The 24,679-nt window shown below is 44.4% G+C and overlaps 1 protein-coding gene across 9 annotated transcripts in view; it reads left to right on the plus strand.

Moving 5' to 3' along the window:
• Positions 1 to 23,064, plus strand: part of PLD5 (phospholipase D family member 5) — a 718,242-nt gene extending 695,178 nt beyond the window's left edge. For 7 of the 9 annotated variants that reach the window (XM_029593990.1, XM_029593993.1, XM_029593994.1 and 4 more), the window contains 2 exons: positions 13,086 to 13,176; positions 20,889 to 23,064. In XM_029593990.1, the coding sequence (XP_029449850.1) occupies positions 13,086 to 13,176; positions 20,889 to 21,157 (360 nt within the window). In that variant the 3' untranslated portion in view covers positions 21,158 to 23,064. Of the gene's footprint in view, positions 1 to 3,206; positions 3,770 to 8,437; positions 8,483 to 13,085; positions 13,180 to 20,888 lie in introns of those variants that run through there. The other 2 variants (XM_029593995.1, XM_029593996.1) reach the window with 2 other exon arrangements.
• The last annotated feature ends 1,615 nt before the right edge of the window (positions 23,065 to 24,679 follow it).

Raw genomic sequence — 24,679 nt, forward strand, 5'->3', positions numbered from 1 at the left:
GGGTCTAAGTTGGGTGGGCACCTGCCCACCCAGGCCCACCCGTGGCTACGCCACTGACACATACACACACATACCTACGCCAGACAAGCTCCCATTTGCACGCACACACCCCAGGCAGGCTCCCATTCTCACACACATACCCCCTGCTCATCCCAGGAAGGCTCCTATGCACGCATGTGCACACACACACCCACCCACCCCAGGCAGGCTTACATTCACACAAACACCCATCCCAGGCAGGTCCCCATTTATACACACACACCCATCCCAGGCAGCCTCCCATTCACACACCCACTCATTCCAGGCAGCCTCCCATTCACACACAAACTCATCACAGGCAGCCTCCTATTCACTCACACGCACATACAGACCAGGCAGTCAGGATCCATGGGTCATTCCTTTTCCACTGCTGCTGCCAGCCTGTTCCTTCTTTGTGGAGAAAAGCCATTCTGCAGCTTCTCTTCCTGTAGGAGGAGCTGCCAGACATTCATCCTCCGCTGTAGCCTCCTGCTTCTGCCAGCGGTGCGATCGGGTCCACCAGCGGCACCACGGATCTCCTTCAGCCACCAGTGGGATAGGGTTCACCGGCGGCACCACGGGCCTCCTCTTCTGCTGCCACTGGTGGGATCGGGATCCTGCTCCTGACGCCGCCCCACTGGGTGTGCTGCCCTGTGCAGTTGTGCTGGGCCTGTTGAAGAGGTGCAGAGGAATGATCACATCTTAAGATGGATAGGACTAGAGGAACGGTTGATGGAGGTGCAATGACTAGAGATATGGTAGAGAGAGGAATGGTGGCTGTAGTAGGATCAGTTAATATAACTATTAAGTGATAATACTTAAGTGATTATACTAAGTACTGTGACAAAAGTAGCTGCATATAATTTGACCCCACAAATGAGTTGGTATAATCTGCTGCTGGATTCTTGTGTGAGATGGTGCTGAATTCCTTCAGGGTCTGAGTTAGAGACTCAGAAAGTGAGACTGAAAGGAAAGAGATAATCAGAATCAGGCTCATACAGAGCACCTTCCTTGCTGAAATCATTTTGGACCATATTTGTTGCTTTGCGAGTGATCAGTAAAAGCTTTTCTCATTTCACTCTCTCCTTTGTAGTATTTTGCCAGGGCAGTCAATGTCAGCAAGGGTGGTAGTGAGCCCATAACAATATGTAAATTATAATCCACATTGGACATGTTTCATGGAGCTTGTGGAATATTTAGTAAATTAAATTAATTGATTACATTTATTAAAGAATGCAGCATTCTAAGAGGAGGTTAACCCATCACTGGCCAGCAGAAAGAAAAACAAATCTGCTGTATGCAAACTTTACTAATTAAAGAAGTACAATCTGTAAAATTGTGCAGATGACATTTATCTTTTAATTATGTTTAAACTTTTGGTCTTCCTTGAACTGAACCTATAGAACTAACTGCTGTCTAGAGATGTGCAAGAGGAAAAAAAACTGTTTTTGTTTTCAGTTTATTTTCGGGATCTTTTTTCCCCACAAATGTCAGTTCGTGGATTGTTTGATTTGTTTTCATTTGTGAAAAAAAATGGGAATCAAACAATAATAAAAAAAAAAAAAAAGCCAAGAAACGAAAATGAGGCCTCCTGGGGCCTCCCGCCCACCTGCCTGAAAAATTGCCAAGGCTGGGATCACAAACCTCCCCCCCCCCACCGACCACCACTTACTCTGTCCAGTTGGGATCCACCAGCTTCGGCCTTGCGTAGGTCGAGGGCACAGTAGATCTCTGTGACGTAAGCCTACTCAAGGCTGAGGTTTTGGCCTGACCTGGAGCCTGGGTCCGATGCCTGGGCTGAGGCCAGAACCCATGCCTGATGCTGCGACCTGGCTCGGAAGCTAGGTCCCTGGCCCGGAGGCCGGGTCCCGATGCCAGGACCTAGGCCCGAACCCAGGCTCGATGCCTGGGACTTGGCCCAGGCCTTGGAGCCTCTTCTTGGTCTTCTGTGTTCTTCAACACTTGCAAGTCAAATGACTCCGACCCAGGGTCGGGCTTAGGCTCCAGGGTCCTAATGTCAGGCCTGAGGTCGGGCTCCGAACTAGGCCAAGCCCCAGTGTCGAGACCCAGCCTTCAGGTCAGGTAGCGGCGTCAGGCCTGGGTTTGGCATCAGGACTTAGCATTCATCGGATCCCCGATGGATAAGGTAAGATTTTTTTTTTTGTTGTTTAATTTTGGGCATCTTGTCCAAGGCCCCAGAATCAGTTCGTGCCTCTGTCTTAACCCCAACATCATCCTTGTGCCTAGGCTGCAGCCCCTAGGTCAAGGTACTGGTGTTGCACTTGGGCAGAGTCCACGGCCCCTGCTTTGGGCCTCAGCCTATGGCCTGGGTGAGACCCCGGCTTCAGACCTAAATCTAGGCCTGAATCATTAGTTTAAAATGAAAAGAACGAATAAGATTTGTTTTGGGGGCCCCCAAATGAAAGGAATTTGCCTTATTCGTCGTGTTTTGCAGTTCATTTTAAACAAATGCACATCCCTGCTGCTGTAAGCTTACACAAACTGAGATCAGTGGAAGCACAGTAGATTAGTCCAGCAACTTCCAGCCAATGCATACTACCACTGCAAATTTCCAGCAACATATAGGTACAGGAACCATAGTAAGTTGGCCTATTAGCTTGCCTAATGGGAATTTGAGTTTATTTGCATTAGTGCTATATAGTCATGTAGTTAAATTAGAATTCACATATTGTGATATGAGTGCTTTCTATGACATAAAGAGCTGGCATTGATACTTGTAGAGTAGTCCCATGGTAATGATACCTCCCCCCTCGCTTCATAATACAAAACCCCATATTGCAATATGGAATCATGTTCATAAAAGGGGTATTTTTTGTGCATGACCCCCAGTTTATGCACTTAAATTGTCATGCACATCATTAACCCAATTACGTGGAGTGGTAGGCGTTCTGGGGTTGGGGGCATGGGAAGAATAGCAGGGGAACAGAGTTTGAGCGGGGAAAGCATTTACGCGCATACATTTGATTTTTGAAAGTGTGCACACAAACATACACAAAGAAAGTTCCACCTGCTTCGGAGCAGGCATAACTTCCTGCGCGAACTGGCACAACTGGGGACATTTTTTAGAGCAGATTAAAGCAGACTACAGCCCTGTGCAAGCCGTTGAAAATTACCCTCCCTATAACTGACAATATGCTGAAAGACGAAATCCAAACTTATCTTTGCAGGCTGCTTACTGACTACCATTTATCAGAGCGAGCCAGAGGAGCATTGGGGAAACAGATTAGCAGTGGCCTGATAAGAGGAGAGGAAGACCAGGAATAAGAAAGCACACAGGGAGTACAGAACAGCACTGTGGCGCACAAGAGCAACATAGAAGACATAAGAGCAGGTCTGGAACTTCAAGTGGGATTTAAGGCTTTTATATCATTGTAATACTTCACAACATGGCCCCAGATATATACAAAGAGAGCAAAATAAATGAGACTTGGTTTAATTTATGAGCAAAATGTTCAGATTATGCTGCAATAATGCCACACTATGATGATAAGAGGCTGGGTAGGCTGAACTTGTTAGGCAAAGAAAGACTGAGCGTCTAGTACAATTTTTACTGTGGTTTCTGTTACAGATATCGATGTGATGGCAGTAGCAGTCATAACTCCACATGTGAGGAAATGGAAGATAATAGGGCTATGCCTTCTTTTGAAACAAAATAGTGAAGCTGAACAAAATTCTCTGTTTAGTTGCATTTTGCTTTGAAAAGTAAATGAAAGAAAAAACAAACTAAATTTCAATGGTTTTTCTTTTCATTTCATTAAAAAAAAAGGAAAATCAGGTGCAGCCAGCCCCGGAGACTGTATCTGCAGAATCAAATCCCCCTGCCAAAATAAAATATCCCCCCACCTCATTCGGCCTCCATCAGGGCCCCCCCCCCCTTCCCACCCCCAGGGTTGCCCTCCTGCCCCATCCACAGCCACAGGGCTTCATAGGCAGGAGTTTTTCAGACAGGTACTATTCTGAATTTCTGCTGAACAGCAACATGGTCTCAGGTTTGCCAGTGGCATTTTGAGAAACTGCAGTGGTTGGGACCACGCTTGCCCTGTGAAGACCCACGGCTACAAGTGACTAGGGGGATGGTACATAGCCCAGGAGGTGGGGGGTTTTTTTGTTTTGTTTTGTTTTTTTATTTTGGCAGCAAGGGGTAGGGAACAGGGCTGCAGTCAACGTTTTTTCTTTTCTTTTTGTTCTTTTTTTTTTTTTTTTTTTTTTTTTAATCATTTCATTTTAAAGAAATAAAATGAAAATAAACAAAAAATGAAAAGTCCTCGATTTACCAATAGGTACACTAGGTCTGTTTCTAGGTTGTAGGGTGACCAACGACCCGGTTTTGGATCGGACATTCCAGTTTTCCAACTTTTTATACAGTGTCTGGTGACAACAGCAACCAGACGCTGTAATGTCAGGTTAAGCCAGCAGGGAAGGAATGAGCCTGTACTGTTGCTTCCCATTGGCGATCAAAGCTCCCGCGCAGATACAGTAAAAAGCGCGTGAGAGGCATATGCAATCTGCTTGCTGCAGCTCGCCACTCTTTCTATTTGCTGCTACCACCATACACATACCCCAGGCAGGTTCCCATTGACACAAATTAGGATCCCATTCACACACATACACCCCCCAGGCAGGTTTTTATTCACACACACACGCACGCATACCCTAGGCAGTGTGTGCATGCGTGTGTATGAATGAAAACCTGCCTGGGAGTGTGTGTGTGTGTGTATGAGTACCTGCCTGGGGCATGCATGTGTGTGTGTGAATGAGGCCCTGCCTAGGGTGTGCATGCGTGTGTGTGAATGGGAACCTGCCTGGGGTGTGGGAGGGGAGTGTATGTGTATGAATGGGACCCTGATTGGGGAGTGTGTGTGTGTGTGTGAATGGGAACCTGCCTGGGGTATATACATGTGTGTGAATGGGAATCTGCTGGTGTGTGTGTTTGTGTGTGTGTGTATGCATGTGTATGAATGAGAACTTGCCTGGGAGTGTGTTTGTATGTGTGTGGGGGGGAATGAGTACCTGCCTGGGGCGTGTGTGAATGGGAACCTGCGTAGGGTGGGGGGGGGGGGGGTGGCGGTGTGTGTATGTATATGTGTGTGAATAGGAACCTGCCTGGGGTTTGTGTATGTGTGAATGGGAACCTGCTGGTGTGTGTGTGTGTATGAATGAGAACCTGCCTGGGAGTGTGTATGTGTGAATGAGTACCTGCCTGGGGTGCATGTGTGTTTGTGAATAGGATCCTGCCTGGGGTGTGTGGTGGGGGGGGGTGGATGTGTATGAATGGGACCCTGATTGGGGGGGGCGTATGTATTAATGTTCTAGGACCTGGTGTAGTATTTGCATTGCTGCTTTTTCATAAGGTTGCTGTTATTTGAATCATGAGAGTCAGTGCTGTGACTGTATGGTATGGCAAGATTCTAGATGTCTCTTTCCTTGCAGGAGTTTCCGTTACTTCACGAAATAGCAGTGGAGGGTTATTTTTTGCTGAGGTGACACCAGAATTTGAATTTTTTTTTTCATTTTAGTTGTAATGTAAATTGTCCTAGCTCTGCTCTGCACCTGTTCTGATGATTAATGATATTTTATTATAGTTATGATGATTTCTGACTTTTTGCTAAGAGAATTCATGAAAGAATACATTAATTTTTATTTTATTACATAAATGATTGGATCTGTTTGTTTTCTTTGCTTTTTACATGATATACTTTGGCATTTATACACTGCATTAAATATAAAATATAGATTTATAAGGAATTTTTAATTCTGATAAGTGCTTGAAATAATTGAGGTAAAATGTTTTAAAGGAGAGGCTCAGGGGGATGGAAGACAGAGGAGAGAATCAGGAAATTGGAAAAGTGAGGGAGCAGAGAGGTCAGAGGGATGGTGGGCAGAGGGAGGGGATCAGGGGGATGGGAAGAGATAGGGAATCAGAGGGTGGGGAGGAGAGAGGACTCATGGAGATACTGTGCAGGAGAGATAGGGGGATAATCAGGGAGGTGCTGAATAGAGGGTGAGAGGTCTTCTTGGGTGAGAAGTATCTTTGACCATAGTCCAAGCTTGGATCCACAGCATATGGAGGGGGCAGGCGGCAGCAGTGTTGGGATCTAGTGATGCTTTTTTTTTTTTCTTTGTTACACTCAGGGACGGATTGGCCTATCAGGGCTTCAAGCATGCCCCAGTGGGCTGGTCCGCCCAATCACAAGGTTGGTGTTGGTCGCAGCAGCCCCCATGCGTGGGGAACCACTGCCTCCAACACCAGGTCCCCAGTGCTTCTCGCACAATAGGAGCCTCCCACTCATTATATATTTATATTTAGGCTATCAAAAAGGTCTTTTACTGTCTTCCAGTATGGGCACAACTTTTTGCTGAAAATCATCAGGCAGTTGGCGTCGATGAGTGCCCAGATCCGGCTGGTGATCGTGGCCTGTTCTGCTGCGTTGCCAGTGGGCACCATGGCCTCCTCGGCCAGGCTTCCAGCCTCTGAGGAAGCAATGAGAGAGAGTAAGTCACCACCTGGCCTGCCGGCATGCTTTCTTTGCTCGCACACATTGTAGATGCCTCACCTCTGCCTTGGAAGCCGAAGGGAAGCAAATAGCCTAAGCTGCGGGTAGCTGGCGATAAGCCTGATGGACAGAAGTGTGATTACAGCAGTACCTGGTCCCTTCTGCCATCTGTGCATGTTTTGCATGCTTCCTTATTCTCTCGCGGCTCTCTTGGATCCTCTCCCCAACTTTCAGCTGCCTCTCCTCCCCGGCTCTGCCTCTCTTGGTAGGAGGCAGCCAGGAGGCCTCCCACATTTACCTCACCGCCAGATCCATGGCTCAGGTCTCCTCTGTTGATTCATCCTCTGCCGCAGGCCCTAGCAAAAGAAAAAAAAAACCAAAATAGAGTACTAGGGTCTTGCAGTCCGTGCTTCCAACAGCAAGAGGCACAGGCAGCCCTTCCAAGACACCTTTATCCCAGGGTTTTGCCTGGACCCCCTAACCATCACTGAGTATAATGCTTTTTCGATTATTTACAGGAGCTGCTGCAGCTTTTAAATTCTAGAAGAGGGAGAGAGTGCATGAATGACTGGGCATGTGTGTGTCAGCATCTGAGAGTGTATGTCTTACTGATCGTGTATGTGTATCAGTGTGACAGGGTATGTGTGACTCATGATGGTTGTCAGCATCGGAGAGAGTATGTGTGATCATGTGTGTGTCATCATGTGAATGTATATGTGATTTATCCTGTATGTGCAAGCATGTGAGAGTAGGTGTGATTGATTGTGTGTGTCAGTGTATATGTGTGAATGTGTGTATGTCAGTGTCTGGGAGTGTATGTGTGATCCTATCGGGCCGATTTAAAAAAACCGGTGCGCATTCAAAACGGGAGATACGTGCGTGGCTGGGCCGTGCGTGCGCCGCGGGGATTTTCAAAGGCCTGTGGCCATGCTCGAATCTCTTAGTACGCACCGCAGAAAGACCTGCCGAAAAGGGAGGGGAAAGAGGCGGGGTCGAGCGGGCACTCGATCATGAATGCCCATTTTCCACGCACCGATATTGCATTAGCCTGATTGTTTGTTATTGCATGGTGTCTATACCTTCATAGAGTGAAACATTTCCCTCATTCTAAATATGTGCTTAATGCCTGTAAGTGAACAAAGACTGAGATGTGTGTAATCCAATTTAGAGAAATGTAAGGTGTTGGAGTTAGGTTTCAGTGTGTTTATTTTGAATTGTCTGTTTTCCTACCCTAAAAATGAGAGCCCTTAGGATTTGTTCCAGTGCTCTCAAAAATGTAGCCAGTCATTTCCCCAGTGGCTGTCACTGTTAAAAGGAACCTGAAACAAAAAAATATATATATGTGTATATATATCCCTGAAACAAAAAAAAAAAAAATATATATATATATGTGTATATATATATGTGTATATATATCCCTTACTTTAAATTGACAACTTGTATATAGTTACTAATATATATATATATATGTATTTCAACAGTTATGTACTCTCTTCTTAATGTTATGTACTTTCTCTTACCATGCTATACATACAACCTAATCATTCCATGTAACTTCTCTCTCATTATTATATGTTCAATGTAAACCGATACGATGTGCAAACGGTTATCCGTATATAAAAACCTTAAAATAACATAAAATAAAATATATAAAGCAAACAGTAATTTTATAAGCGTCCACACATGACATAGTGGCCTTAAGGTTATCCTTTAATTCTAAATGTAATTGCAGGATGGCATCTATGAATAATGTCGACTTCAGCCATAGAAAATGCATTAATTCAGATTCTGATTCTGAGAATTCTCTCCCGATTCCTTCTCAGGATGTTAATGTATTTCATTAATATTCTGGAGAGTCTACTTTGTAGATACCGAGGCTGATTTTTTTTTTTTTTAATCTGCAGGCCTTTTATGAACAAGGAAATAAGATGTGAGCATGATTGCTAGAGGTACCTTCCTGAAAAGGTTTTCTTTCTTGGTAAAAGCAGAAATTTGACGTTGCCATATTTGTTTTCCTTGTGTCTGGGGGAGTATACTGCTACTGAATTTCAGATCCGATAAAGCAAGTGTCCCATTGTACCCTTCATTTAAACACTGTATAAATTGCCAGTGCATAGGGCCATCATCAATCATAGGTGGTCAAGGGAAACCTGCAGCAGCTATATTGATTGCGAGCTAACCACCTATGGATTTCTCACAGCAGATATGCAGCAGACTGTGGATTACTGATACTTTTTCTTTTTTTTTTTTTTTTTAAATAATGCCTCTGGTTTGTTTTTTTTTTATTATTTCTCTGTTATTGCTTCTCTGTGCTGGAGCCAGTTTGAGAGTAGTTGACAGTGGGTTGGGCAGCATTGAATGAAACCTGCAGGGCTAAAAGAAACACCACCCAGAATCAGGATGCAGACCTACTGTAGATATCCTTTCATTTACCTTTCTCTTTCACAAATCTGAAATAATTCCCTGCATCTTTCCCAAAAAAAGTAGCATAGTAGGTTTACCCACACCTGCAATAGTCTAATTTGAATAGTAAAAGGATAAACAACTCCGCACAGCCCCATATATGCACATCTTAGGCTACACAGATATCTACAACAGCATTTTATATCCTGCGCGTATCTGGCCTGCACAGATTATAAAGTATATGCGCATATGTCTACCCTCCAACATAAGTGCGTATATTGGTTATGTGCAAATATCTGTCGTGCATTGAAGCGTGTACTTTTTCTGCTGATTTTATAAAAATGCGCTGTATATTTTACATGTGAAAAAAAATATTTGTTTGTGTAAAACACTGATTTTTGCATGCATAGGGGTAGATTTTAAAAAGGTGTGCATGGGCGAACATGTGCGCACACTGCCCGGCGCGCAAACATGTACACCCGATTTTATAACTTGTGGGCGCAGGCTCACGCAAGTTATAAAATCAGAGGTCGGTGTGCGCAAGGGGGTGCATAATTGTGCACCTTGCTCGCACCGAGCCGCGCTGCCTTCCCCCGTTCCCTTCCCCCTAACCTGACCTTCCCACCCCTTCCCCTAACCTTTCCTCCCCCTAGCCCTACTCTAAACCCCCCCAAATTTTTTATTTTACCTTTTGCGCCTGCATCTGGCTCCGCCCCACCCCGCCCCCGGACCACCCCTTTAGTAAAGCCACAGGACTTACACACGTCCCGGGGCTTTACACGTGTCGCCGGGCCTTTTTAAAATAGGCCCAGCGCGTGTAACCTTTTTCAAATCCAGCCCATAATTTGCCACTACTTCCACCAGTTCATGCAGTCCTTCTCCAGGTCATTAAGACCTTCCTAGTTCTTCTCCCTGAGCTCCCCCCAGTTCACCCAGACCTCCTATCCAACCAACAGCAGACAATAAACAACTTTGATATCATTTGCGCTAGATAATTAGCAGGTGTAAAATTGTGCGAATCAGTTCCTAATGTAGTTGCATAAATCTCTTATAAAATAGCAACCTGGGCATGTTCCTCTCGGCCGTACCCCAGAAAGCCCCTAAACCGCCCCTTCTTTGCACAGGTAAATGTGCATGCAAAACTGACACTATGGGGCAGATTTTAAAAGCCTTGCGCGCCGGCGCACCTATTTTGCATAGGCCGCCGGCGCGCGTAAAGCCCCGGGACGCGCGTAAATCCCGGGGCTTTCTAAAAGGGGCGTGTCATGGGCGTGGCCGGAGTGACGCGGCGTTTTGGGGGTGGCGACGCACGTGACGTGGCGTTTTGGGGGCGGCGACACGGGCGTGGTTTCGGCCCGGGGGTGTTCCGGGGGCGTGGCCGCAGCCTCCAGACCAGCCCCCAGGAACGGAACACGGAACGGGGCTGCCGGCCGGCGCACGCAAAGTTATGCCTGCTTTCAGCAGGCGTAACTTTGCCGACAAAGGTAGGGGGGGGTTTAGATAGGGCCGGGGAGGTGGGCTAGGGAGGGGAAGGGAGGGGAAGGTGGGGGGAGGGCGAAGGAAAGTTCCCTCCAAGGCCACTCCGAAATCGGAGCGGCCTCGGAGGGAACAGGCAGCGCGCACGGTTGCACAAATGTGCACCCCCTTGCGCGCGCCGACCCCGGATTTTATAGGCTACGCGCGTATCTTATAAAATCCAGCGTACTTTTGTTCGTGCCTGGTGCGCGAACAAAAGTACGCAATCGCGCACATTTTTAAAATCTACCCCATAGAGTTGTCAATCAAAACATAAAACTCACCAATAAAAGTAAAGGATTGAAAAGCAGTAAATGTAAATAATAAACTTAACAAAGCCACAGTCCAATCAATTCCTTTGTTCAGGTTATGTGGTGTTACAGGATTATATTTAAAAATAAGTATTTGTTCTTGCTGTAGCAAAATACGATCAAATGTTCCTCCCCCAGACTCTTCAGAGGTTTCTGCAACTGCAAAAGTTAAAGCTTTTGCAGAATGGCCTGTTGCTGACCAATGGTCTACAAAGGGGGCTGAGGGGGGATATGATAGAGGTGTTTAAAATCATGAGAGGTCTAGAACGGGTAGATGTGAATCAGTTATTTACTCTTTCAGATAATAGAAAGACTAGGGGGCACTCCATGAAGTTAGCATGTGGCACATTTAAAACTAATCGGTGAAAGTTCTTTTTTACTCAACGCACAATTAAACTCTGGAATTTGTTGCCAGAGGATGTGGTTAGTGCAGTTAGTATAGCTGTGTTTAAAAAAGGATTGGATAAGTTCTTGGTGGAGAAGTCCATTACCTGCTATTAATTAAGTTGACTTAGAAAATAGCCACTGCTATTACTAGCAATGGTAACATCGAATAGACATGGTTTTTGGGTACTTGCCAGGTTCTTATGGCCTGGATTGGCCACTGTTGGAAACAGGATGCTGGGTTTGATGGACCCTTGGTCTGACCCAGTATGGCATGTTCTTATGTTCTTATGTTCTGCCCAGCCCCAGCACAAGCAATTTAGATGTTCGAAAATCCTTACACAGATATACCGTGTTGTTTTACCTATCAAAAACAAACGGCATGGGCACCAGACTGCATATTTCATCCCTCGAGTGATACAGTTGTAGGAGGATGTGTGTTAAGCTTTCTGTGACGGAGATCACCTCACTGCTAAACAAAAACTGGCATTTTGAACATTGTACTGCAGGGAAAATGTTCTTTGGGTAATTTGCTAGGTGCTGCTACTGCTGCAGAAAGAAAAGCCGATTTAACAAACGCATCGCGGACATTAGGTGCTTTCTTGAATGCAGATATTGGCATAGTCTGAAAAGAGGAATGTGTTTGTAGAATATGCCAATGTCGACGCATACTGCACTGAATTAAATGTACGTGGCGGAATTAACTGTACCTGAGCAGAGTATGATAAAACACAGACGATCCTTAGATTACTAGAACACAACTAATCACGGTTGGCCCATCTTGCTCGTTTGTAGGCTTGCTTCACCACGTTTCAAGGGTATCCATATTCCAAGAAATATCTCTTCATTTCTATAGCCCTAGTTTTAAACTCAACTGTTAATGGAGACATAGAAATTGTCTGACTGGTAAACTCTTCCGGAGTTTGAAAGGGTGACAACTAGAGAATTGAAGGAGTATATTACGGGCAATTGGTTTTCAAAATATAGAGCACTGAAATCCATCAGATAACATAGTGTCCAGAAAAAGCAATAGTATCCATATAGCAAATATAAGTAAACTGCAAATTGCTGTCCATTTAGCCATAACATAAAAGAGGACACTGTTGTTATATCACCAGTCCACAGAATAAAGATATCATCAATAAAACGCCTCCACAGTTAAATGTACTTTATGTAGGGACTCCTTTGTAACCATCAGTCTTCAAAATGTCTGACATATAGATATGCAACATTGGGTGCAACTGTTGCACTCATAGCGATGTCCTTGATCTGTTGAAAAAATTGATTGTCAAACAAGAAATAAATTCTCAGTCAAATCGAATTCCAGAAGCTGGCATAAAAAACTTGTAGGAACTCGAATTGGTTCAGACCCCTGCATTCGGATATGATATATAATACCAATAGCCTCCATATGGGGAAAGAAAAATTCAGAGACACCAAAAACATATGCTCTTACAGTTGTTATATCAAATAAGCTATCCATATCAGTTGCTGTTCATTACAGAATATCTTTTTAATGCTAAAGGAATGTATTTTATATGAAATCTATTATTTGGCAGTCAAATTACAGCAAGAAAATGCAAAGTTGAAACAATATAATTATATAGATTATAGTACCTGTTAAAATGTGAATCACGGGTATTACAACTGTTATGGAACCAATGATTTGAAAGATTTAAGTATTTGTCCTTTGCACTTTGTACCTCCTAGAAGGCAATAAGATAGATCTAAATGAACCGTACTGGGAATATGCTCATTTCTCTCAAGAATCAAAGTCGTTAATCATCATCACTGTGTTGCAAAATACTATCCTTAAAATTAGCTGCGATTTGCTTTGTGTTATATTTTCTGTAAAAAGAGATTCCTATCGTCCTTTCATTCTTGAGGGACTTGGTTATATGCAGACCTTTGCATAATCTCATCTGCACTTTCATTGCAGAAATTTTTTACTCCTAAAGAACAGAAGAACATGTCCTTTCCAAAGATAAATCGGAACAAGTACATGGTGACTGACACTGCTGCTTATATTGGTAAGTAAACCACAGGGCAAGCAGTTTGGATATGACAGGTGGCAGATAACTTTGTCTGCTGTTGCCTCAGGTACCCGTGTAAATTGTAAAGCTCTTTAGGGTGTGGCATTGTTGTACCTGAATTCAAAAAATGCTGTAAGCCGCCCTTGAACTTTACTTGGAAAAGGTTAAATAACCAATTTTCCCTTCCCTTCCTTATGTTTATCAATTTTAACTCTAAAAATAATGAATAATTTACTGGAAGGCAGGTTTAACTCTTAAGAGCCCAATTAAATATTTTATTGGAATTTATTTAGTTCTGGAAAAAAATAGTAGGATGCATTGCGAAACCCATGATCGCTCATACAGGCTGAGTTCTGACATGCCACTCAGAGAGAAGAGACGTGGCGGGTGGCGGGGGGATATGACAGAGACATTCAAATACATAAAAGACATGAATAATAATGCCCAAGAAGCAAATAAGCAAACCTTCTGCAATGAAAAGGAAATTACAGAACATGCAGCCAGAATCTCTGACTCTCAAGGAGGGGTAGACTCAGGAGTTATATTAGAAAATAACTTCTTTATTGCAGGAGTGGGGGGATACATAGAATGGACTCGTAGTAGATATATAAAACAGTAACAGAATTCAAGAAGGCACAGATAATCACAGAAGATCCCTCGTTACAAAGAGGTAAAGAGGAAGACGAGATCAATAGATTGTAAGCCCTAGCGGGATAGGGAATTAACTACAGTATTTGAACGTAATCTGCTGTGAAGTGCTGTAAAGCGGAATATAATAAAAAAAAATTAGGGTTTAAGCCAATGCAAATTGGGCAGACTAGATGGACCTTATGGCCATTATCTGGCACCACAGTCTGTTTCTATGATAGCCTATTGTACACAATATACACCTACTGCTTTGACTGACACAGCATTGCAGTCTTAGGGCTTGATTTACTAAGCTATTTTACCATATAGAAAAAAAAACCTTATTAAATCAGGCTCTTCATTAGCAGTGCATACTTAGCTAAAATTGAAGTCTAATAAGTTACAGAGAGGCTGTCAAATTACCAAAGAAATTGTATTTTACTGATCAGTTAGTGTCAGCACAAGACTATCAACAGAAGCTCTTCTCAATAGTAAATACATTAACAGGAGATCATTAGAGAAACCCCTTGGGAGCTTGACAAGCTATAATTTTTCTTAATTTCTTATTGAAAAAATTGAGACAATTCATAATGAGCTGAGGGTTGAGTCAGATAAAGATATAGCGATTCATCAAGTGGAATAAACCATAAACCATCATCGAGATCAGCAGTTAAAACAGAATTCACTAGTTCACCCTTAGGAGCTGTTAATTAGAGCAAAAAGAAAGTAGCCGTCTCACAACAGCAAGATGATCTAGTGGAGAGAAGTTCATCAGTTCAAGGAAGAGGAAATCTCGAGGAATAAAATGGAACAACAGCATGTACTGATAGAATCAGGAGAGTAACAGTAGATATGGGGAAATTTTACAATCTGTGAATGCAACAACTTATTCCTTAGATTTAATGCCATCCGGATTCTTGAAAGGGATGGGTAAAGAGATCGAACCTTCTCTAATTTCTTATTGTAAATAGCATAGAGGAGAAATGTGCACAGTGGCAATTCGACAAGACCTACCAGAGATGTATACAGAGGCGCCCTCCAAGTTCCCCCTGCGAAAACGACCAGACACATTACCCTAAGAGATCGTGCCACCTCCACAGCTGGCCTCTCTCTTTGGAATTCCATTCCTACAGATCTCAGACTGGAACCCTGCCTCCCAACTTTCAGGAAAAGACTTAAGACTTGGTTATTCAAGCAAGCTTTCCCAGACACAATCTAAAGACATAATCCAAGGACATAATCCATTAACCATGCCATTTGTACATAGTATTTAACTTAATTTGTATATTGTCTAACCATTTATTCTTTCCTTTCTCTTCCTTCTTCTCCAAGTTCTGCGACCCCTGTTAATTGTAACTATCTCCTTCGGTCACCACAGTTTTAAGTTTCATGTTTATTAATGCACCCCCGTTTCATGTAAACCAGCAAGATATGTGCTCATGATTGCCGGTATATAAAAACCTTAAATAAATAAATAAAATAAATAAATATACATGCGAATATGGCCATGACCATATATACACAAGTATTTTATAACCCATACATATGATATACGCACATTTTATACAATACGTGTATCTCTATCCTGTAGTATATGCACATTTGCAGGCGTATACACTAATACATGCAATATATTGAAACCACGTACATCTGCATTGATCATGCATACTTTTCCCACCTATTTTAAAACTATATGGGGCAGATATTAAAAGCTACGCGCAGGCGTAGATTTGTGCGCGCAACCCACCACGCACAAATCTTCGCCCGATTTTATAACATGCGCACGCAGGTGCACGCATGTTATAAAATCCAGGGTCAGCATGCGCAAGGGGGGGCACACTTGTGTACCTTGCGCGTGCCGAACCCTAGGGGAGCACCGATGGCTTTCCCCGTTCCCTTTCCTTCTGCCCCCCCCCCCACTTTCCCCTCCCTTCCCCTATCTAACCTGCCCCCGAGCCCTACCTAAATACCCCCCTACCTTTATTTTGTTTTTTACGCCTGCCTCTGGCTGAAGTAACTTGCACGCACTGGCCGGCTGCCGGCGCGCGATCCCCCGGCACGGCTGCTGTGCTGGAGGTCTCGGTCCCGCCTCCGGACCGGCGCCCCACCCATGCCCCCGCCCCCTTCCCGCCCCTTTTTCAAAGCCCCAGGACATATGCGTGTCCCGGGGCTTGCGCACATCGCCGGGCTTATGCAAAATAGGCTCAGTGTGCGTAATCCCCCTGCACGCATAAATCCAGCCGGATTTACAAGCGCAGGGCTTTTAAAATCTGGCCCTATATGTGTATATTTCACTTCTGAAAGCAAAGGGTTGTCCAATTTTAAAATATGCGCACGTAAATGAAATTAACCAGTTTTCCAATTAGCCCACCAGTTCACCCCGTCCTTCTCCAGGTGATCAAGACTTTCCTGAACATACCCAGATCAAGTCCAGACCAGTGGGTTATGCACTCCCACCAGCAGATGGAGTCAGAGAGCAAAGCTTCGAGGCATTGGTATCCCAAGTGTGCCACCTGCAGCTCATCAGTATTTCTCTGACTCCAGCAGATGGTGGTTGTGTATACCTGCAGCTCTGTGTGAGATGGATTTTTCTTGCTTCCTGAGGTGTTAGGTTCAGTGTCTGGGCCATCCCTCAGGTAGAGCCAGGCGAATGGGGGGTTGGTTACCCCTGGCAGAGCTAGCCCGTGTGGTTCTGTGGGACTGGCTCCCTCAGCGACCCGAAGGCTCCCCCTCCGTGGAAGTAGCCCCTTTGGGGATTTTTTTCGATTATTCTTAGCTTAGGCTTTATTTTTTCCTGTTACTAGAGTTAAAGTTTTTGTGTAAAAAAACAAACAAAAAAAAGAAAACAAGCTCCAAGTTCCCTATTCACCTTGGCTCCCGGGGTAAATCAGTCTGCCCGGTGGTGCAGAGCCAGGCAGACCCCTGAAGAGAGGAGGGGAGAGTGTTTCAGCCCTGGTAAGAACCTCCAAGGACATTTTCAGGCTCCCTGCCATACTGGGTCAGACCAAGGGTCCATCAAGACCAGCATCCTGTTTCCAACAGTGGCCAATCCAGGCCATAAGAACCTAACAAGTACCCAAAAACTAAGTCTATCCCACGCTACGGATGCCAGTAAAAGCAGTGGCTATTCTCTAAGACAACTTGATTAATAGCAGGTAATGGACTTCTCCTCCAAGAACTTATCCAATCCTTTTTTAAACACAGCTATACTAACTGCACTAACCACATCCTCTGGCAACAAATTCCAGAGTTTAATTGTGCGTTGAGTAAAAAAGAACTTCCTCCAATTAGTTTTAAATGTGCCACATGCTAAGTTCATGGAGTGCCCCCTAGTCTTTCTATTATCTGAAAGAGTAAATAACCGATTCACATCTACCCATTCTAGACCTCTCATGATTTTAAACACCTCTATCATATCCCCCCTCAGCCATCTCTTCTCCAAGCTGAAAAGTCCCAACCTCTTTAGTCTTTCCTCATAGGGGAGCTGTTCCATTCCCCTTATCATTTTGGTAGCCCTTCTCTGTACCTTCTCCATCTCAATTATATCTTTTTTGAGATGCAGCGACCAGAATTGTACACGGTATTCAAGGTGCGGTCTCATCATGGAGCGATACAGATGCATTATGACATTTTCCGTTTTATTCACCATTCCCTTTCTAATAATTCCCATCATTCTGTTTGCTTTTTTGGCTGCCGCAGCACACTGAACCGACGATTTAAATGTGTTATCCACTAGAGATGAGCTTCGTTTTTTCTACCAGGTCATTTTTTGAGTTGGATGCTTCGGGGTAAAGTTTGTTTTTCCTCGGTTAGTTTTTTGGAAAAACGACCAAAAACTAAACGGGGAAAAACAAAACCGGACCAAAAAACTATGTGGGAAAACGAAGCTAAAAACAACCCACCCCAAGCATTAAAATTCACTTAAATACATTAAATACAACCCCCCCCCCCCCCACAATCCCGATCCCTCCCCAAGACTTACTAACATCCCTGGTGGTCCAGTGGGGTCCCGTGAGGGATTTCTCCCTCCATGCTGTCGGGCTGTCTGGCCTGCCTCGATCACAATAGCGCCGATAGCCTTTGACCTACTATGTCACAGGGGCTACCGGTGCCATTGGTCAGCCCCTGTCACATGGCCATTGGCGCCATCTTGTGCTCCTACCATGTGACAGAGGCTGACCAATGGCACTGGTAGCCCCTGTGACATAGTATGGGCAAAGGCTATCGGTGCCATTTTGATTACTGTCAGCCGACGGTCCGAGTGCAGGAGGTCGCTCCCGGACCCCCACTGGACCACCAGGGACTTTTAGCAAGTCTTGGGGGACCCTCCTGACCCCCACAAGACTTGCCAAAAATCCAGCAGGGGTCCTGGAGCCACCTCCTGCACTCGTACCGATGGCTGACAGTAATCAAAATGACACCGATAGCCTTTGCCCATACTATGTCACAGGAGCAACTGGTGCCATTGATCAGCCCCTGTCACATGGTAGGAGCAATGGACGGACGGCACCATCTTGTGCTCCTACCATGTGATAGGGGCTGCCTCTTGCACACTTTTTACTTTTGTAGCTGCTCCTTTCAGTTTTTTTCTAACAATTTTTCTCATTTTATCAAAGTTTCCCTTTTGAAAGTTTAGCACGAGAGCCGTGGATTGGCATACTGTTCCTCATCCAGTCATTAATTCAAATTTGATTATCTTGTGATCACTATTGCCAAGCGGCCCCACCACTGTTACCTCTCTCACCAAATCCTGTGCTCCACTGAGAATTAGATCTAAAATTGCTCCCTCTCTCGTTGGTTCCTGAACCAATTGCTCCATAAAGTTATCATTTATTCCATCCAGGAACTTTATATCTCTAGCATGTACCTATGATACATTTACCCAGTCAATATTGGGGTAATTGAAGTCTCTCATTATTACCGCACTACCAATTTGGTTAGCTTCCCTAATTTTTCTTAGCATTTCACTGTCCATCTCACCATCTTGACCAGGTGGACGGTAGTATACTCCTATCACTATAGTCTTCCCTGACATACAAGGGATTTCTACCCATAAAGATTCAATTTTGCATTTAGTCTCATGCAGGATGTTTATCCTGTTGGACTCTATGCCATCCCGGACATAAAGCGCCACACCGCCTCCCGGGTGCTCCTCTCTGACATTGCGTTATAATTTGTACCCTGGTATAGCACTGTCCCATTGGTTGTCCTCCTTCCACCATGCCTCTGAGATGCCAATTAAGTCTGTTATCATTCACTGCTATACATTCTAATTCTCCCATCTTACTTCTTAGACTTCTGGCATTAGCATACAAACATTTCAAAGTTTGTTTTTTGTTTGTATTTTCATTCTGCTTTTTAATTGATAGGGATAAGTTAGAATTTTTTTAGCTCAGATGAGTTTTTAGTTACAGGCACTTGGACTACTTTTCTTATTATTGGAACCTCACTGTCGGGATGCCCTAATTCTAATGCATCATTAGTATCCTTTGAAGATACCTCTCTCCGAACCATGCGCTGCTGAGCGACTGTCGGCTTTCCCCTTTGTTCTAGTTTAAAAGCTGCTCTATCTCCTTTTTAAAGGTTAGCGCCAAACAGACTAACTTCAGTTAGTCAGCCAGAGTGACTCACTGCTCTCTTGATTATCAGATATTGGTACCTAATCAAACCAAATCAAACTACTTCAATACCTTTCCAAGGTGAATAACTGAACTGAACTTTTCAACCTTTTTACTTAGGTATACACTGCTCCTAACTTTTTTTAGCTTCTGGCTACTTTTTTTTTTTTTTTTTAAATACAAATACTCGGTTCTGCTTACTAGTTGCCTTACAGACTTTTAAAAATAAACACACTAACTACTGCTTACTAGCTGCCTTGCTGACTGACCATTTAAATATACAAACAGTCTAACTTGTTTATTCACTGCCTTACTGACTATTAAAAGCACAAACATACAAACACACTAAATAATATTCCCAAATAGTTAACTTTGCCCCAATACTTTTGAAAAAACAATGTCCCAAGCAAAAACTTACTGATTCCTTTCAGCCACCAGCAAGGTGATCCTCTCCTCTCAGTGCTCCCACTGGAATGTGGGTTACTGAGCTCTTCCCTTGAAATATATAATGTGCTTCTAAGGTAAATTAATTCCAAACAATCCCTTTGGAGATTTACACTACAGTTAGTTTTGAAAAAGACAATATCCCAAGCAAAAACTTACTGGTTCCTTTCAGCCACCAGCAAGGTGATTCTCTCCTCTCCTCTCAGTGCTCCCACTAAGAATAGAAAAAGAATAAGAATCTATATACAAAGGAGATTAGGGTTTTCTAGAGTGGGAGCTTTAAAAATCTTTGACTTGCTGGCCTAGCTGCAATTCTTTACTCCTCTCCCCACATCAATGAAAAGAGGTGTATGTCTGAACCTAAATCAGTTAGGGCCTCATTTTCTAAACAGATCGCACGCAATAAGGGACGTTTCACATGCGAAATGTCCCTTATCGCGTGCGATACCAAAATGGGGGCGGAGTCGGCCCCGGAAGAGGAGGAGTCGGGGTGTCACCGGGGCCGACTCCGCGAAGATGCCACAGACAACGAAAAGGTAAGGCCCTTTTCGTGTCCGAGTTCACGCCCAATAGCTACACCTTCTATAGTGGCACTATTGGGTGCGAAACCAGCAGCGATTGCACAGCGACAGTGCGATCGCTGCCGGCTAGCGCAGGCCCACCCCCCGTTTCGGCCCCCTGCCCCTCATTCCCTAAAGTATCGCAGGCCTGCAATACTTTAGAAAATGAGGCCCTTAGTTGGATGAGAAATGATTTCTAGCACTCTATGGTTATGATAGGTGATCACAATCCAGCAAGCAAATGAAAGGCCACTAATCAGGAGGTGTCCACACATCTCAAATTGTGTATCAGCTCATCTTATTCTGCATTTGAATTTTGATAGTTGGTGCAGCATGGTTCTTCATTTGATTTTATGTCAGTCATTTTTCTTGATTAAATATCATTTTGTGTTGGGCAATGTATGGCAGACCTGTATTGTTTGAGCTGAGAGTTTCATTTCATTCTTTTGTTTACTTTTAGGTAACTTTGATTGGGTGGGAGATGACTTCGTGCACAATGCAGGAGCCGGCCTGGTTATCAAGGAGACAGATGGGTGGAATAACAGAAATGACACCAGCATCATTGAACAGCTAAAAGCCGTATTTGAAAGAGACTGGTACTCGCGTCACGCAAGAAGTTTACAATCAAACAAAATCCCAGACTGCCTAAAGCAGAGACTTTACAGATCGGCACCAAATAAGACTGCCAGTGGCATTGCAGATGGAAAAGACCATTTCACTGTCTATTAGAAATGAAGATAGAAACTGGGTCTGTCCTCAATATATGAATACACAATATTTCCAAACAAAAGACTAAACAAAGAGCAAAGAGACACCCTATTTTTTTAAAAAAAGAAAGCATAATTATATTCAATTTTGTCTAAACTCTGAAATATACTGAATTAAGACTTTTACACTTGCTTTTTCTGACATTGACTATCTTTTCTGCTCAGTTGTTGAGTTTTAAAATATCTTCATATTTAAAGGCATGCTTTGATTTCTTGCCTGCAATCTTTAGCACCTTCCTTCTTGGTGACTGTGGACTCAAACTTAAGGTTAAACCATGACTCAAAGTTAATTTTGAGTGCCATCTAAAATTCTGTTGAATGATATAAAATAATGCAGCGGTTGCTTTTTTGTTTCTAAACCAGGTCTGGACTTACTTATGACCTATTGGAAATTTCCAAGAATAACACAAATTAACATTGCACCTAGCTGACATTTGTCTCAGTTTCAGTGCTACTATTTTGTAATACGCAGCACTGCCTAGAACAGGGCTTCCCAAACCTGACCTGGAGACTCCACAGCCAATTGAACTTTCAGGATATCCCACGATGAATATGCATGAGAGAAATCTGCATATCATGGAGATTCAGTATATGCAAATTTATCTCATGCATATTCATTGTGGTCATCCTGAAAACCTGAATGGCCATGGGGTCCCCAGGACAGGTCTGAGAAGCCCTGGCCTAGAATTTGGAGGTGTATTAACTTTATAGCCAGCAGTTATCAGAGCATCAGACTAGAATAATTAAAAATAGTTCCAGTTAAATGTAACCTATTTTCCTATATCTTGTTTTTAGATTTTTCATGGTGACTTTATCCAAAGAGCCTTACAATATACAAAATTAGAACTAGCTACAAAGTTTGGAATTATAGCAATGTGCATGCCAAAACAGTCAGCTTTCCATGACTGTCCATATCAAATTCCACCAACTTTATTAACTCTTCAGTACCTTTGAAAAATCCAACCATGAAAAAATCATGATAAATGTAAATGAACAAATGTCCAATCTACTTACAGGATATACTGCACATGCAAGAAAATGAAAGCCTTGATTATTTAAGGATTTTCTAGTGTTTTTCAAATTTGACATTATTAAAAATGACCTCATCTTTATCAGATCAAAGTTATTTCCTATAGGGTGGGTGCCAGACTCATGGTTCACCTTCCCCAACCAAGTTTAGACCCGATCAGTGAATTTTCATGGACGTTATCGTGCTTCTAGATGGACAAATGAATTGAACTAGCCCCTAAGTTCTTTTTAACCTGTGTTGGAAAACATTCAAATTGAGTCTCCATCAGGGAAGACATTATTATTCTTTTTAACATAACATCCACCCATACTTGTTAGGATTTGTGGGTTTGTGGGCCCTGGGCCGAGGTGAGAGATGGTACCGCCCATGGGGAGGAGCCCCATGAGCCTCACCGTCGGGAGGCGAGGTCTCAGCTGCTGGGTGTGCAGGATAGCAGGTACTGGAGAGAGAGCAGAGAGAGAGGCATTGCCCTTGGAGCGGGGAGTGTAGCAAGAAAGTCACACAGACACAGAGGTGCCACAGGGACTGTGGAGTGGGGTAGACCCAAGAGAGAGGATTCCTCTGTAGAGCAGGGTACACTGTTGAGGGTTCCTCAGTAGAAATGATACGGTAATGGTCCGCAGAGCAGGGTTCACCGATGAGGGTTCCTCAATAGAGAGAATATGGTAATGGTCCACAAGCGAAGTACTCACAGTGGAAGTAGTGATGGTTCCAGAGGGAGCCCCAGGGAATGGGGCAGGCAGCAGTCCTAGGCGAAAGGCCCTCCGAGGAGCGGATAGCCAGAGACTAGGAAAGGACCCCTGAGGAGCGGGTACCCGGAACATCTCACGCTGAGGAAGCAGGAGCTGAAACAGAGGGTCCATAGTGAGCGAAGCAGATTCAGCAATGAAGAAACTCGTTGCCAAGTCATAGGCAGACAGGGCCAGCTGGCTTAAGAGTCCATGGAGAATGATGTCATCCGGGGGGGACGCCCCCAAGGTTCCCGCCATGAAGTGCATAAAACTGGCCCGGAAGCGCACACGCGACTAAGGAGCTCCAAGGGCAAGATGGCGGTCAGCAGCCTCCACGCCATCCAGGGAGGCCTGGGAACAGGGGCGGGCAGGCCGGCGATAGCTGACAGAGGCCGCAAGTCTTCCCAATGGAGTCAGTGCAGTGAGGCAAGAGGTGAGCAACAGCAGTCGCAGCCGTCTGCTACCGACGGGCATAACAGAACCTCCCTTCTTAGGGCCCCTCTCCGGGGGTTTGGGTTTTCTTGGGTGAGAGACATGGAACTGCTTGATCAGTTCTTTGTCAAGGATATTGACTGCCGGCTCCCAGTTGTTTTCTTCTGGGCCAAATCCTTCCGAGGTCAAATATCCCCATTGCTTCCCGCACTTCCTCACATCCAAGATGTCCTGTACTTGATATGTAATGTCCTCCTCTGATGCCAGAGGTTGGGGCTCAGGAGGTTTCTTGGAGAATTCGGACAAGATGAGAGGCTTTAATAGTGAGATGTGGAAGGCATTATGAATCTTGAGTGATGTAGGTAGGTGCAGACTGTACATGACCGGGCCCAGCCAGCAAAGTACAGCAAAGGCCTGATGTATCTAGGAGCGAAGCAGGCTGAAGGCAGTTTTAAGCGAAGAAAGCGAGTGCTGAGCCACACTTTGTCTCCAGGGTTAAAATGAGGAGCTGCCCAATGATGGGCACCATAGAACTTCTTTGACTTCTGGGTGGCTTGCTGTAGAAGTTATTTGGTGTGCTCCCAAAGCTGATGTAGCTCAAGTGCAGAAGCCTGCGCCACTGGAGAAGACACAGACAGAGGTAGTGGAAGAGGAGGCAGAGGCTGGTGTCCGTATACTATTTGAAAGGGTGACGACCCGGTAGATGCAGGCTGGTGGGAGTTTAAGGTGAACTTGGCACAGAGTAGTAAGTCGGACCAGTCATTCTGCCGAGAGTTCACATACGCCCGAAGAAATTGTTTCAGGGTTTGGTTCATCCTCTCTGTCTGACCATTGGCCTGTGGGTGACAGGGCAATATCGAACTTTTTACATAGTGACCTCCAAAATCTGGCCATGCACTGAACACCTCAATCTGAAAGTATATGTCTCGGGAGTCCGTGGAGGTGAAAGATGTGGCAGATGAACAGTTTAGCCAAGTCCGAGGCTGAAGGAAGACCTGGTAACACCACAAAGTGAGCATTCTTCGAAAATCGGTCCACGGTAACCCAAATGGTGGTGTTGCCACTGGAAGGAGGAGGGTCCACTATGAAATCTGTGGCTATGTGTGTCCACGGCTCACTAGGTGCAGGAAGAGGTTGTAAGAGACCCCAAGGATGGCCCATTGGTGGCTTCTGACGAGCGCAAGTGGGACATGATTCCACATACGCTTGAGCATCCTTCTTCATGGTTGGCCACCAATAGAATCTCTGGAGAGTAGAAAGAGTTCTAGCTTGTCCGGGGTGACCTGCCAGC

Source organism: Rhinatrema bivittatum, chromosome 3 (genome assembly GCF_901001135.1).
Source record: "Rhinatrema bivittatum chromosome 3, aRhiBiv1.1, whole genome shotgun sequence".
Classification (NCBI taxonomy): Eukaryota; Metazoa; Chordata; class Amphibia; order Gymnophiona; family Rhinatrematidae; genus Rhinatrema; species Rhinatrema bivittatum.